General features: G+C 48.9%; 1 protein-coding gene across 5 annotated transcripts in view; it reads right to left on the bottom strand.

Annotated features, from left to right (window-relative positions):
* The window catches only part of LOC146197968 (uncharacterized), a 100,693-nt gene that overhangs the window by 54,443 nt on the left and 29,581 nt on the right, over nt 1-16,669 (bottom strand). For 4 of the 5 annotated variants that reach the window (XM_084593251.1, XM_084593252.1, XM_084593250.1 and 1 more), the window contains one exon: nt 12,272-12,362. In XM_084593251.1, the coding sequence (XP_084449377.1) occupies nt 12,272-12,362 (91 nt within the window). Of the gene's footprint in view, nt 1-3,588; nt 3,984-12,271; nt 12,363-16,669 lie in introns of those variants that run through there. The other variant, XM_084593253.1, reaches the window with a different exon arrangement.

The raw sequence follows: 16,669 nt of genomic DNA, 5'->3' as shown, positions 1-16,669 counted from the left end.
GACCAAATCCAGTAAGCACCCAAAACATTCTTGTTATCTCAATGCAGGACCTTCCCTGAGCGGGGATATAAATGTTGGAATTGAGGTGTCACATCTCAGTGACAGGAGTGAGCCCAACCCCAACCCAGAGGGACAAGAGCATGTGTGCGGCGTCGGAGGTATTCCTTTCTTGATGAAAGGAGAGTAGTGTTGCCCAAATTAAGGAGCCAAGGCAATGATTACCCTGGGGTCACAAAGCGGGTCGCTAAATCTGAGCAGCTTTGAGAAGGCAATAAATAGGTCCCGTGGAACCCACTCAATATGTATACGCTGTGGGATGGTTGCTGCAAGCTGGTGGATGTCCAGAGATATTCCTGGGCACGTCTCTCTCTGACATGTTGCAGCAACCGAACTACTTGCAGGGCATCATTACAAATGAGAATGTGGGCCGCAGGAGACAGAGTTGTGGCGGTCATGTAGCAGAGCGCCCCTTGAACTGCAATGAGCTCAGTGCAAAATGATGTAGATGGTTCCATAAGTTTAAACGTGGAGGTCTGACTAAGGCCAGGTCTGCTTGGACAATAGGCTGCAGTTCTTGCTTCACAACCTTGGGCACATGTATCCACGTATACAACGATGGACGCTTGAGACAGGTGAGCCTCTTGCTCTTCCACTCTCTGCCAAAGTGACGATGCTGACTTGAGAGATGTTGGCTATGATTACCTGTAGGCTTGTTTTCACTTCATTTATCTGTACAAACTCTCAGGGAGGAACTGGCACTGACGGCTGGAGAATGAGTGTGTAGTTGAATAAGCTATCAGTGCTTGTGTGGAGTGCAAGAGACTGGCCTCAAGCCAGAGCATCACGGCACTGCTGCACAAACTTTTTTTTTTATTCGAGAGGTTTGACATCAGGCATAGTGAAAAGGGAGCGGGGAGCAGGAGAAAGGATATTATTGAGCTGCACATTCTGTTGTAAAGCCTTCTCTTGTAATGCAGCATTACTTCAATAATGAAACTTGCCTTTTAAAAGGCATTAATTTGCAAGTACATGATAAAAACAGAAACTCATATACAAAGAGGATTTATCTCAGCATGACTAACAATGCTGCTGCCCAAGAAGGAACAATATAAAAATGTCAAGCACAGCATGTTGCCACTTTTACCCCTTTCTTATGGTAGGCTTTTGACAAGCGATTATAGTTCTGCAACAAAGTGAAAAATGTAAACAATATTTATGAAATCCCGTCTGCTTTCACAATCTAAATATGCATGAATCCTTCCAAATTTTAAAAGGTTCCGATCCTCTAGTCGAGTTGAGGCCAGGCAAGAAGTTGGCTGCCTTCACTAAAACATTACAATAGCTCAAGATAATGCACAACAAATCAAACCAAACAAAGCCTCTAAAAACCAGGTGCCATTTTTCCTATCCTTATCTTTACTCCACAGCAATCACATGGTGACTACTCGAGAAGTGCCCCGAATTCATTTCAGCGTCAAATATGAGCAGCACAGAAAGAGACACATTCCGCTCCAATCAGTCATGCGAACACCTCCTGCCAGAGCATTAAGCAGCACAGACACTAACGCCCACCACCACCATCATACACTCCTTCTCCTCTACCTCTCATTCTCGCCTTTCTCTAGAGGTGCGTGCATGCAGTCTTACCATAACCTCCTGCTTTTTGCAGTGCCAGCTTCCCTTGTCATAACCTCTTTTCATGACAAGCACCCTGTGGACTCTCTCCCTGGCAGCCAGGCTCAGTCTGCACACTCCTTCAGTCTCACCACACAACCTAAGCTACTACTCCACCTTATGGATCTCACACTCTTCCTATGTCCCTTAATGTGGGAAGGGCATTTCCACCTCCCCAATTATTGACTGCTGGCCTTGACAGGTGGCTGAGGTTAAAAAAAAAAAGATTAACTGATGGTTGCAGTAAAATAGCCCACGATAAGCCATGCACAATTCACATCAGTGCAGGGCTATTTCGCTATCAAATGCAGAGTGGAACTTTATGCTATCACAAACAAGTAGACTTACTGATGTTCTTTAAGATATGCAATTTTTGAAATTTGCTGAGAATGTCACTGATGCAATGTTATATTATTTGCTTTTGTGTAAGGCACCAATGCATTGGGAGCTGCACATTTCCTTTTCTCCAGCGGCTCAATACATACCCAGAGACAGTACTCCAAATAAAACAATTTAAGATGGCCATTCGGACTAACTGGCATAAGTTCATTTCATGTGAGAGAGCAGAGGTGCACAAACAAAAAGGTGAGGTTTTTTTTTCTTTTTTCAGTTTTGCCACAAGCAGATGATGTGGTGTCATTATTTGAGCTTGCATCGCATTATTGAATCACACGAGTTTTTTTGATGAGTTTTTGCTGCAACGTATTAGCAGCAAAAAAAAGTCCCTTTTCCATAGAGTTCCATCCAAACTGAAGTAAATGGTTTGTGATAACGCTTTTGAATTCATTCGTTTTTAAATAAATATGAAATGCAAACAAGACAGCAGGAATCAAACCAGAGATTTTACTTGAGGAAGAGTGGCAGGCATATGCTGCAATAAATATGGTAAGCTGTGGTCTACCAATGTCCCTTCCCATACTGAACGCTATAAACTGCGAAAGATATCTCGTATTGAGAGTACCTTTCAATGACCTTGAGGCAACAGTCAAGCAGACGTTCAGTACAGACAGCTAAATTAAAAGCTGCAATGAATCACAACGCAAACTGCCATGGCGGAAAATTTTTCACAATTCTGCAGAGGTTACAATTATTAAACTACACCATGTACACTAGTGTAACAAATCTCCTATACCTCCAATGGTTTTTTGCTACACTAGTGTAGCTGGTGTGGGTTAAAAAAAAAATGGCCTTGTGGTGCTGACACTAGAGCAAGGCGCCCACGTGTCCACACACGTACGGTAGGTTTGGTCACACCGGCGCTTTCATATCTTTGCAGGACCCAGTGCAAGAGTGCAAGAACGGAGCACATGAACAAGGACGACAGGACGAAGCAAGCTGCCTCGATTTATACAGACAGTTAAAAAGACGACAGCCGGAGAGCAGACAAAAGTACGGCGTTTCCACCGCCACCGAAAAATGGGCAGGAGCTGGAGTTTCCGCGTGTTACGTAATACGCAAGCTAAGTTGCGCTACCCCCCCCCCCTCCCCTTTTTTTTTCTCTCCACAACGAACTAAACGAGGTGATCGGCGCATGTGGGCGCACAACAGATGCTTTACAAGGAGGCCAACGACACCGGCGAGACCACCCGACAGCAACAAACAAACAAAAATCCGAATATGCCACACTGCAACGAGGAAAAGGAATGTGAAAACTCAAGGACGAGCGGCCTATCGCTCGGCGGAAAGCGACGGACGTCTGAAGAAGGGGGATTATAGCGGCCATGCCGCTCGCTCTCTACACGCAGTAATCAGCCGAAATGTCCGCCCGTTGGTTTCGCGAGCAGCCTCACGCCGACAAAACAGCAGCGGCGGGCACACGCGAGAGGGGGCGATCAAGAACAGTCACCCCAATGAGAACCCCATCGGCGCCAATAAACCGGGAAAACAAGAGCAGGCTGCCCGGCAGCAAATCACCTTCACGACGGGGCGGCGGCGCGCTGCCACCGAGCGCCTCCACGTCGACGGCCTGCTGCGATAGCGCACGGACGCTGCTACGGCGCCCGATGCTCCCGTGGAAGACAGCACGGTCGCACCACACCGACGATCAACGGCGGCACCCGGCCGACATGGTCGGGCGTATTGTGGCGACCGACGGCGACCGGGGATCGACCTCTGCTTCTCGGAGGGGGCACGTCGCCGTCGCGGGACCTGGACGTGGCAGCAGCATCGCCCGCACCGCTACTGGGACCCACGCGTTCCGCTGCTACCGTGCCCGCCGCCGGCGTCCGGCGAAGGAAGGAAGTGCAGCCGGTGCCCAGGCCGTCCGACGTGGCACACGGCTCCAAACTGATCGACGACGATAGGCACAAACGCCCAGCGAGAAGGAAACACGCGGGAAGAAAAAAAAAATAATGCCTGCCGGATCGACCAGAAGCCAAAACAAAACAGAAAAAGGAGAGACGCACCGGCCGCCTTCCTCGGATTCGTGGCGCCATCTGCCAGAGTCCGCTTGAAATAATAGTAGCAGGCCGAGACAGAGGGAGAGCAACATGAGAGCAATGATCCGGAGAGAGAAAACGGACATCCAAGGACATAAGCGATGTCGGCTGTTGCCTCCCATCAAGCTAGGTAATTTCGTAACTTATTTGACGAACCGAACGAAATCGACAACCAAGCGTATTCCCAAGCGTATTATAAGCGGCCATCAGATGCGGTGCGCTAGGCAACCGACCCCCGTGGACATCGAAGACGGTAAAAGCTAACACATAAATCACTCGAGTTGCTGAGGGGGACACGAATGCAGTGACCAGGTTACAACGGGAGAAGCCACGCCGCCCGAAGGTGTCGGCTTCAGGTCTGAAAGCCCTTCGTGCGAGCTCGGTGCCTCGAACGGAGCGTCGACGCGGTCCCCTTTAGCAGGGACGCTATGATGAGCACCACCTCGCAACAACACTTTTTTTGCACCGCATGCGCGCTCTACGCAAAGCGAAATGCGAGAAAACCAGTTTTGTGACAGGGGCAGTGAACAAATCGCCTTGCGGTCAACCCTGCTCGGCGTCGCCGGTTTCGATACCGGCAGCTAAAAAACCTACATTTTTGCCGCGTTCGCCCCCGATACGATCGCATCCCGATAGAGCGCGCGGGCGGCGACAGCGCGAGGCAAGGACCGCCCAAGCCTTGCGCCAAATACCCCTGGCTGGACAGAACGAACACAACACAAGGGGGAGGGGTGAAAGAAGAAATAAGAGAGCTTTAAAATAGGGGAATCCAAGGCTTGGAATAGCGTGCCGCGGCTCAACGTTCGAGCCGACCGGCGAAATTTAGAATAGGGTTTTCCCAAAGGAGCGCAGCGGGGCTTGCGTTTGTCGATTGCAGCGCCCAAACGGTAAACCGTGAAAAGCATATAAATATATAAAAGCCAACAATGCTATTTTATTAAAAAGAAACTGCTGTCATTGTACATAGCTATCTTAAAACTACCAGTTATATAAACTCTTTTCTTCAGACAAGACGAAATCGGCCAATCTTAACCAATCCAGGCTGAGCCGGAAAACCTCATTTGAACCACGACCGACTGAAATACAGACCTGCACAGAAAACGGGGTCCTATGGGACCTCGTGCGCCAACTTTCGTTACCTTTCTCGCTGTTGCGGACGCTCGGTTGACCTGTTCGTCTGTCATTTTCATCATCATCAAATCACAAATTAATATAAACAAACTGTATCCAAATTGAAAAAAAAAAAAAATCTTTGCCCGAGTTATACTTCGAAAATTTTGTCTTTTTGTATTTTAGCAAAGAGTGTTTATTTTTACAACGTTTTTCTCTCGCCAGAAGACATACCGCGATTCCGCTTTGTGCGACGGCACTGCAGTTACTCGCTGCACATGCGCAGAACAGATGTTGGCGCATTACAGCTTGGACAGATAATTAAACTATAACGACGAAGAAAAATGACAAAACTAATAGACCCTTCTTATTAACAGGTGTACAGTAGCGCTAGGCTACCCGTAGTGTTCGTTTCCTAGCGGCGAAGGCTATGAACTAGACGGTGCGCGCTGGAGCAGTGCTATCTGTGCAGGTCTGTATTTCAGTCTGTCTTGATTTGAACCTTCCGCGCTTTCCGACGCCTGGTCCCCATGGCAACCAAACGAGGCGAACTCGCTAAGCCTAGCGGCTCGGTAAATCCGGAAGCAATCAGAAAATATGGGGCGTTCTATCGCTTAAATTTGCTGGTGCGGGCATCATGAGACACAGCCCAAGCTTCGCTGGCCTTTCGTTTGCGCTGAACGCGTGACACCTAGGAGCGGTAACGACGAATGTGTGCCGAGGCGAGCGGCCGCCGCTTCGCCGGACGCCGCCATTTTCCCCGACCCTATCCGGCGATAGGGTACACGCTATTTCGCAGAGATAGGGTGACCGTCGTCCGCTGACCCAAAAACCCAAGGCCCGCTTGCGTTCTGCGCATGCGCACTCGCGCCCCGCTATTACCCTATCCCCCTAACCGATAGGGTCCCCCTATTCTAAAGCTCCCTATTAGGGAGTTTTAGAATAGGGGGACCCAAGGCTTGGGGCCCCCAAGGAAATAGCGTGCGGCGGCGCAACGTGCTAGCCGAGCGGCGAGTTTTAGAATACGGGTTTTCCCGACGCAGCGGAGCCGGGTTTGCGTTCGTCGATTGCAGCGCCACGACGGTAAACCAAGAAAACGCATTTCAATATATAAGAGCCAACAACGCTATTCTGTTCATCAAAAAGTGCTACTATTGCACAAAACTATATTAAAACTACCAGTTATATAAACTGTTTTTGTCATACAAGACGAAATCGGCCAATTGTCAATCCAGGCCGAGGCCGGGAAAACTCATTTGAACCTTCCGCGCTTTCCGCCGTCTGGTCCCCATGGCAACCGAACGAGGCGAACTCGCTAGGCCTAGCAGCTCGGTAAATCCGGAAGCAATCAGAAAATTTAGGGCGTTTTATTGCTAAAATTTGGTGGTGCGGGCATCATGAGACATAGCATAAGCTTCATTGGCCTTTCGTTTGCCATGAACGCGTGACACCATGGAGCGGTGACGACGAATGTGTGCCGAGGCTAGCGGCCGCCGCTTGGCCGGTCGCCGCCATGTTGCCGTAACCCAAGCGACCCAACGGCGGCTTGGGGCGAACGCTATTTCCGAAAAATAGGGGCCGCTCCTAGCGTTAACCCACGACCCCAAGCGCGCCTTACGTTCTGCGCATGCGCATTTCGACGCCCCAAGCTCCTTGGGGGCCCCAAAGCTTGGGGCCCCCTATTCTAAAACTCTCTATTGAGAAAGACGTGCCGTAGCGGAGGGCTGTGGAATTTTTTCCACCACTCGTAGACCTTTAAAGTCTACTGACATCGTAAAAACACAGGGGCGCCTTTTGCGTTTCACCTCCATAGAAACGCGGCAGACGCGGTTGGTTTCGGATCCGGGTATTCAGAACCCCAAGAACATATAATCCGTCACCGACACTGGTACATCAATTTTGCTTTCACTGTCCCTAAATTAGACAAGCTATTTGGAACCAAATGGAAAAACCCGAAGATACGCGCAAACGGAAGGACGGCTTAACATATTTTCCATATTCAGTTTCGCTTTTACACTACCGCAACGACAAATAGTGTAATCGACCCCTCACTTCAAACAGCCGAAGTGGTCAAAGCGCCTAGCAAACTCTCGCACGGTTCATCATTGCTCTGCGCGACCTGTCAGAGACTGGAACAAGTGGCGACGGCAGCAAAGATCTCGTTCCCTCCACCACTCTGCTTTCATTCAGAAATGGAAAAATAACTAAATGACGCTGTCCGTACGCGAGCAAGCACTCATTGCAAAATTCGCGATGAGTGAGAATGAACGCTTCAGAGTGAGACACCTCTCGTGTAGCCGATTTTCGCGTCCCATTAGCCTCCAGTGAACGAAAAGAGCACCCTGTATAAGCAGGATGCGACTTAAAAATATTCAATGTCAGCATTTTTGCAGTATTATATGCCGGACAATTGACCCTCAACATTTCTTGCGCGCTCATTAAAAATATAAAATAACCACCTACAGCCCACCAATTTCAAAGAAACACTCCCAGTTCCTAAAGCTCGTCTAATGAAACGAAGCCTCGACCGCGCTGTCGACCCCATCATACCTGTTAACTTTAATGGCGCCGCCGAAGACGGCGCCATCAAGACGGCCCCTACATCGGCGACCAGAATTCGCAAGGCCGAGGACGGTGCTCCTAGCAAGTGGGGCCTGTCAAAGTAGTCGCTAATCCTCACAGGTACGCCGTAGTGGCCACTTCCACTATGACGAAGACCAAAGGGTGGTCACTGAACGAGGACGAAGTTGTGCCGACCACATTTCATGAAGTATTTTCACATCTTGCCAGCCCGCTCCCCTTACTACGAGACTGCATTCCGCGCTTCGAATCCTTCTGGAGTTGAAGCTGGACTGCTTAGGCGGATACTGTCATATAACTCAAGAAAAAAAAGGCAGATCTTGGCCCTACAGCTCACTTAGCAACACTAATTTGAGGGGCTCGCAACCCCTTTTTCATGTGTTGTATCCCACTCTGCCAGCGGCTAACGGCGAAGACGCGCGGTAAGAGAGAGAAGAAGAAAAAAATTCTTTCCGAAAAAAAAAAAAAAAAAAAAAAAAAAAACGCCCGTTCCCACGAGGCTATTTTGCAACATACAGGGTATTCCCGCTAAACGCGATCTGCGACAAAGCTTTGCGTGAAATATCGGCTCAGTTCGCTCAACATCTTTTTTTTAATGGCGGTACCAAATTTCTGGTGAATCATTCCGTTATTGATAATGGAGGCCATTTACGGCTCCAGGCTCCCTCGATTTCGCTGATTGTCAAGAATAATGTAAGTGCGGGGCGCATTTCTCATGCGCGGTATTTTTCAATGACGTGCAGAGGTCAGTGCAGTTACTGAAGACAAGGTGAAAGCGTGTCCCAAATCCGAACCGTTGTGAGAGGTGTCGAGACAAAGATAAGGGGAAAAAATAAGCATTTTTTTTTTTTATCTGGGGCCCCCGAAGCAGCCCACCACTATCAAGCAGCAGATTTGGAATTCCGCTTGCTTTCTTTTGTGGCTCCTAAAGAAAGCCACGCAAACGGTGAATTGTTGCAAACACTTGAGCCGAGACAGTTTTCAAGCAAACCTAATCTGCTCTGAACGAGAATCGAGCTCTCTGCAAATTGCAACCGTGCGAAGCATGATAGCTCGCAATTTGATGCGAATGACTGCGCATTGACATTCACCCATGCGCAGCCAGTCGGCTACGAAGCCACAGGGCTTCTCAACTGCGGGGGAATTCGTTCCCCTAAACTTTGGAGCAAGTTGAGCAAAGGGCCGAAAGGCAGACACAACCTAAATAAAAAAAAATTTACGACACGACGAACGACAACCGTTCGGGCGAATGAAAAATAAAAACAGGTGAGGAAAGGCGCAATGAAAACAAAATTGAGAAAAAAGGAACAGCAACAAAACATTACAAGGCGGATGAGTAAGTGCTAACGAAAGCAACAACGGAAAAGCATATCAAAGGCAAAAAAAGTGAAGGTCACAATCTCCTCCCTCTTACGAAAGCTTTGAACAAACCACGTTTCAATGGTTGCTAGAGCTTATTAAGCTGCCGTTTCAACTAGCCCCACACTGGTGAAATATTCTTAGTTCATTCCCTAGCTCTATAATTGGCAGTATTAAGACCAATCTCGCAAGTTTCGGCGAACCACTCTACCACTGCCAGCAAAGTTCATTATGTACCCGATTTCATCGATTTCGGTAACTGCGAATAATAATGCGTCTAGAGTTCGCATTTACGCTACGCTTTAATTCTAGCTTTTTATATTCGTGTCCATTTATTTTGGCCCAGTAGGCGCGGTGCTTTGGAGCAAATTGAGGAGTTATGTACTGTTAGTGATTTCAGCTACTTTTCACTGCTCCATCAGCATCCGCGGCCACCGCAGCCAAGCTTATTTTTACATACCAGATGGGGAAAAAATAGGGGGACACTTAGCCTTCGCACGTTAAGGGTACGACGCGACAGCGTTTCACACACCACATTTTTATTTTTATTTTTTATTCACCGATACTTTCGATCAGCAAACATTGAATTTCAATTCCATTCCGAGAATCTGACACCTATCATGAACCACCCTCCTTTCCATTTTTTTTTTTTTCCCCATCTATTTCGAATGTACAATCTTTGTCAAAAGTGTAGAGTCCAGGGGGTCTGCTTCTCAGCCGTGTAGTGGCGCTGATTTGGCATTAGTAGAAGTCATTCCTAATGGAGAGGGCAGGACGAAAAATCTTACCATCAAGGGATTCGCAACACTGGCAATGCATTGCGAGCCGCACGAAGTGGCTCAGAAGCAGACCCTCTGGGCTTTACACTTTTGACAAGGACTGTAGATTGCACTCTCTAAATTAGATTTTCTTAGTGTCGTCAAGCACTGGGCTTTTCATTCTCAGCATTTTGACATCCCCCCCGCCCCTCTTTTTTTTTTTCGTTCCATTAATTCATCTATGTAAATCAATTACAACGATTTCGTTAACTACTCATCGATCTCTCTACCGACTGAGCTAACTAGAACGGTCAGCAGAACAGATGTTAGGGCGAGAGCGAATAGATCAATATCTCGAAGTGAGAATGGTGCTGGTCGAATAGTTAGGGAAATTCTCCACGGTGAAGTAGATTTGCAATAATGGAGCAATTAGTCCTAAATGCGAAGTGTACCGAGCGCAAAACACCCAGTGAGATATCTCTCTTGCTAAAAACGAGGCCCAGAGTGCTGCTCTTATGCTGCAAGGCTTACCGCAGCTTGCTGCAAAAATTGTGACAGCCCAGCCATCACAACTTGATTTAACAGCAGCACTTTCAGAAATACGCGAGAGGTAGACAAAAGTAATTTGTGTGCTCCGCCACTGAGGTCCGTCCGCTGTGGTGGCAGTCATATCACCGTTCGGCTTCAATCCAAAGGTCGTGGGTTCGAATCCCGGAATTTTTGTAGGCATTCGATTTGCTGCCCCTTTTTTCCTGGGATACAAACAGTTGACCACACACAGTCCAGAGAAAGACTGCGGTCGTGGCAAATCGGTTACTCCCCAAAAGGACTGACCTACAGCCTTTTTCTTCACAGCCTGGGCAGGACAAAAATTTGCGAACCAACCTTATTCAAAAAAGCACTTTTAACCAGGAAAGCGCTACTTGTTTACAAGTTACGGCGCGCTCGCTTCCAGCCTCGATTGTTAAGTCTGCGATGAGGGTTCCGCTTTCGACCCACATACAGCACACGTTTAGCCAAGCGTGACCAACACCACACACAGGCGCCAACGGCTAAATTGTATCAAAAGTCCTAAGGTTTCAACTCTCTTAGCGCGGTCCCGAACCTGAAGCCTCGCACGCCCCATTGGAGGTCAGCGCAGTAATTTCAACCACCCGAGGGCTTTTATAAAGCGGACAGAAATGCAGGCACACGGCAGCTCCGGCATATCAGCTCATCCGAGGCCTTCGGGGATGAATCAATCTCGCGAGCTGAGAAGAATAATGTCGCTGCCACTACTGACACGCGGACAAACACAGATATGGGACACAACGAACGCTCACTCCAACGTCGATCTTCACTACAGGAAGAAAAAATAAAAACACAAATACAACATGCATTATTTTGTTTTTGTAATGCTTACGTTATTTCCTGGAGTAAAGAAGTTTAAGTGAGCGCCCGTCGTGTGCCATCTGTCTTCATCCATGTTGCTGCACCCTTACAAGTTATGAATTCATACGTCACATTACGTCACAAATATTTCACCAGAATACATACCCATCGCAGGAATTGCGTAGCGATGCAAGAAAATGAAATAAAATCACAGCATGAAATAAAACAAAACGAAGGGGTGCGATGTAATCGCACAGATAAAGTCACCTGGCCGCGGGGATCCAGGGCCAAAAGTGAAACGGCACGCCATAAAACCCCACCGAAAAGAACCCACGCAATGCAAGTCCATCGAGAAACGGATGGAGGTGCCATGCGCAGAAATTAAACAGAGGGAGGGGGGGGCAAAGAGCCCTCGCCTTCGCCGCGCGTCACGCGACCTTCGTAGCCCTGCGGGAGGATGGCCACTGGAAAACCAGGCGGGGGCGAACAGGCTTGCTGCAAACCGACAAACTGCCTCCGCCGAAAAGCCCCCTTGCCGCCACGCGTGGACGGAGCGCGATTTGGTCAGGTGCCGAGACGCGGTGACAGCGTGCGGGGAGAGGGACGAAGGATATGCATAGGGGCGGGCAGGTGGTAGCCCACCTCTCGCTGGACGAGAACTTTCGCCAACGGACGACCGGTACAGCGATGCTGAGAAAGTCACGCGCGCGTTCCGAGAGGTCCGCAAACTCTTCGTAAAATAATAATAATAATAATACGCACAAGGTCATCGCTGTGTTGGCCGCGAAGCTAACAGCTTGCCCAACCCCATCATGCTCGCAGCACAGTGCAGCGCGGTCAAAAGATCCCCTCAACTTTGACATGCCTCATAAGCGCCCCCAAAGCATAACCATAAAGTATAAGTATTTCCCTTCCAGTCGAAGGAACGTTCGCAAAACATAAACGTTTTGCTGGGGAGCCGCAGAAACAGGGCACACTTACCGTCGTCATCCTCGGACTTGGCCAGCGCATTCTTGCAGTAGAATATGTCAGCGTTGGGGTTCAGGCTTTGCGTGGTGGCCGCTGGTTTCGTCTGCCGCGCACACATCCGACGGGGCACGCACCGGGAGGAACGCAGAACATGGATGGGAAAAAAGGAGAGAGGTCATCAATTAGGCCAAGCAGGGCTCTCCCCCAGATAGAAACTCTGTGGCGACGGTAGGGGGTCAATTAGGACATTCTGTACAGTCAAGGTATCGCGGTGCCATAGCTTTACTTGCCTAGACCGCATATTCCGTAGTACGATCGCAGTTACCAGAGTTGGGGCGACTTTACCGCAAGACGGTACAAAAATTCTCCACTAGCAACAGGAGCGTCCCGCCTGGGGCCAACAACAGTAAGCGACTCATCTCACCGAGAAACCAAATCTCTGCTCCTTCCTTGAGCGGCCTCGCATCCCAGCAGAGGCGCAGGGAGACAGCCTGCCGGCCATTGGCACCAACCTTTGTCGGGGACGATGCCGTTTGGTCGCCGTTTGGTTTGGTCTTTTATCTCCCCACCCCGCGCCCAGGTCCCCTCATTTTCGCCGAAACTAACCCTTCCGCCCCCGCAACGCTGCCCATTCTCTCTTTCACGCTTCGAACCCGACCACAGTGACCGGCAAACGGAAACACTAAGCGCGAACTCTGCCTCAAAATGCTGCGCAGTGCAGGATTAGCCATCGGACTGCCACCCTTGAACGCACCCACACGAACGCTCCTGTGCGCCGTGAACGGAGCACGAAGCGGGTGAGAAAGCGCAGACGGGTCAGCTGATCAGACAAGTTTGAATATGCGCATTTTATTCTCGGGCAAGACCAAGCGACGCGTGGCAGTGCAGGGTACAGCGTACGCAGCTGCCCCGGAATAGCAGAGCAGCGACAACGGTGCAGAAAACAAATGGAGTTCCCGAGGCGACTCTTCTGTGCCATGAAATCGAGCGTGGCACTTCGGAGGATAGGGCACGTCCGCTGCCAGTTGCGGGCAAGGACTGCCCACGAGCGCTCGGCACTGGACATCAAGCTTGCAACCGGCGCTTACCCCAAATGGGGTAAATCCGCGTAACGCGGAGGCGAACACTAAATGAATTTGACAAATTCATCATCTACAGCGCCGCAATTCACTCAAACTCACACCACCACTTCCTGTCGATTAGGCTCAACACATTTAGTCTTCCGACCAGACTACGACGCCAGAAATGGCTCGCAGTAAGGCCTAGAAACACGGTGGAGGTGGGGAACACACACACACACACACACACACACACACACACACACACACACACACACACACACACACACACACACACACACACACACACACACACACACACACACACACACACACACACACACACACACACACACACACACACACACACACACACACACACACACACACACACACACACACACACACAGCCTCCTTTGGTGAATGAAAAATCCTGAAAGAGGAAGCCAAAACCGATATCACGGCATTTAAGAGTCATTTAACATAATGCAAACCACAGTGACGATTTAAGATTAAAAACAGCTTTCACATTTGGTGATGACGATCTTCAATTTCAAAATAATCGCAACGTAAAAAAAGTTTGTTTTTACTGTATTTCATTTCGAAGGTCAACCAGGATCTTTAAATATGTGCCTTGAGATACCGAGAGCATCTCACTGACGTTGCAATGCAAGTGTTGACTGATATCGCAAAAAGGAGTCACGCTAACTGGTACCAGCTGGTTAACTAAATTCTAATACTTTATTTTAACTATTACACTCAGGTGCTTGAATGTAATCGGGGATTTAGCCGGCTGTTAGTGATAGCCGCTTCGTAAAAGTTAGCAGCACACGAAGTTCCCTTTGCGCTGTGGCGCAAAGAATTTCGTCTACGGCGTGCTCCTAGGAATTCGGAGGGCCGTGAAGCGACGTCAATCGTTACACGTGACTGTGTAATATGCGTGCAACGTAGCCTCTCTCCGATGTCAATAATGACTGACGTCAGCAAGCACTTTTCCAAAAGGTCTGGTTTGGTTTGCGGGGGTCTAACGTGCCAAAGCGACTACGGCTGGGAGACGCCATAAATTTCGGCCACCCGGGTTTAACGTGCACTGACATGATGGCACAGCACACGGGCGCCTACTTTTCGCCGCCGCGGCCGGGATTCGACTCCGCATCCTTGGGCACAGTATTCGAGCGCCCTAACCACTGCACCGCCGTGGGCGGCTGGGCCTTTTCGTAAAGGAGGTGCGCGTTTTCTAAATTCCACCAGGAAGTTATATGACTACCACTAAGAACCGGCTACAAGTTTCCAGTTGCACTCTAGCACCCAAAGTTAAGCTAGTTAGCATATTCGCCTCTGTTCTGATGACGATAGCCGACACTACTATTGCAACGCCGACGACGCCATTTATCTCGAAATGGCCGTTTTTAAATATTGCAACTGCAACTGCTATCGCACAGCATACGGGCGGCCTTGCATTTCGCCTCCATCGAAAAGCGGCCGCTGCGGCAGGGATTCAATCCCGCATCCCTGGACGCTGCAGTCGAGTGCCTTAACCACTGCACCACCGCGGCGGGGCAAACCTCCCTGAGCTATTTAAAACTTTTCACACAAACGTATGTCCACTTTAGCATTTACCATAGCGACGAAAAGCTCCACCAGTACAGAACAGCGTGCAGCCGCTCCGCAACAAATCATCAGGGGAAGGACTGCCAACAGCTACATCGACGCCGACGCCTCAGCCACAATCGATGAAGTTTGTGCAGAACCACGACGCGCGACAAAACGATAGAAAGGAAAACAGTAGAGCTCACCGCGTGACTTTCCCAGAATACTATGCCTTGTCCCTTCACTTGCCTCTGAAATGTTAGAGCTGCGACTCATATTTCTATAATTTCCTCGCCCCTTTACGTATTCCGAGGCAGGCTATAGACCTCAAGATCGAGCAGATTCGCCACCTTGCGACGCAGCGGCGAACCCTACTCAGTGTGGATGTGTGTTCGCGTTGCGTGCCAGCCCGCACTGTGCGCGCGGTTCCTGCACGTTTTTGCTTACCTATCTATATCTTGCAAAAGAAATGTGAACAGGTCATTCCCCCCCCCCCCCCATCCTACGCTCCATCAAAAGAAAAAATACTTGTCCATAACGAGTACGTCATGCTGGATAAGGACATCAGTCGTGGCCTTCGGCGCTTGAGATTCTTTGACACGCGGTGTCTCAAACGAAGTGATGCTGTTGTTATGCGCCGTATCAAAGTAAAACAGGTCGCCTGCCATCAATACCACTTATTGCAAACGCTCAGAAATCGTACATTTCCGTTCCTATTTGGAATACCTCAGCTACTGAACCTGCGACCGCAGACTGCTGCATGCATAGCAGACTGCAATCTGAACAGGCAACTCTGCCGTCTGTGTGCACGATCGAGTTGCCGTTTTTTTTTTTCTGTTAAACCTCCGCCGCAGTGTCTCAGTGGTAGGGCGCGCTCGTCTGCTGATTTCTAGACGTTAAACGATCCCACGTGGTTAATGACACCGAAGCCCGCCACTACATCATCCGTCATAGCCAATGCCACTTTGTGGTACGTTAAACCCCCGACCATTAGCTTATGCGCATCCGTAACAGTGGTAGTGAGCACATTTTGCTTTAGAGAAATGCTCGAACGTTTGAGCAACATCGCCTAATTGTTGCGCTAAATATTATATATAATATACCTCAATCTATGTACTCCACTGGTAGCCCATTACAATCATTAGAATCTCTTATCGTCTAAGTGAAACACGTCGTTTCTGACAAGGGGAGTTAAGAAGCTTCCTACGGACTTAACTATCGGCGTTTAGTTCGGGAATAAATACATCTTTATAGCCGCATGATAAGATGAACTCCATTTCTTTCGGGGTAGTTTCATATCCGGCACCTTCGGAAGTAACCCTAATATTTTCCTTCGCATAAGATTGAGTCTCTGCTCAATAATAATACTGTTTAAAAATACCTTCAGCCTTCGAAATTCCTTGCCAGAACGTGACAGCACACATGTGCAGCTTATTACAATGACTACGCAGCAACTGATTCGTAGTTTGCACTTCACGTTACTGAGAACTCTGATGGTCATAAATTTTGTCAAGTACGTAAAAGCTCTTTCACACGGTGAAATTTACTGTCATTGTAAAAAAAAATTACACTAATTTATCATTTTTCTAAATATCACACACATCAGAAATCCTTTATACTTTCCTCTGCTTCAGGAAATCTTGTAGAGTTATTGATGCGGTGCTGCACTATCAGATTCGCCCTGCTTGCTTCTCTGCTCTTCGTCCTCGTCTTCAGCGCTGTTTATTCGTTATATCAGTTTGGGGAATACTTGTGGCTGGTT

Source organism: Amblyomma maculatum, chromosome 2 (assembly GCF_055883805.1).
Source record: "Amblyomma maculatum isolate TAMU_Amacu chromosome 2, ASM5588380v1, whole genome shotgun sequence".
Lineage (NCBI taxonomy): Eukaryota > Metazoa > Arthropoda > Arachnida > Ixodida > Ixodidae > Amblyomma > Amblyomma maculatum.
Note: the sequence above shows the minus strand (reverse complement) of the source record. Positions and strands in the feature narration are given on the sequence as shown.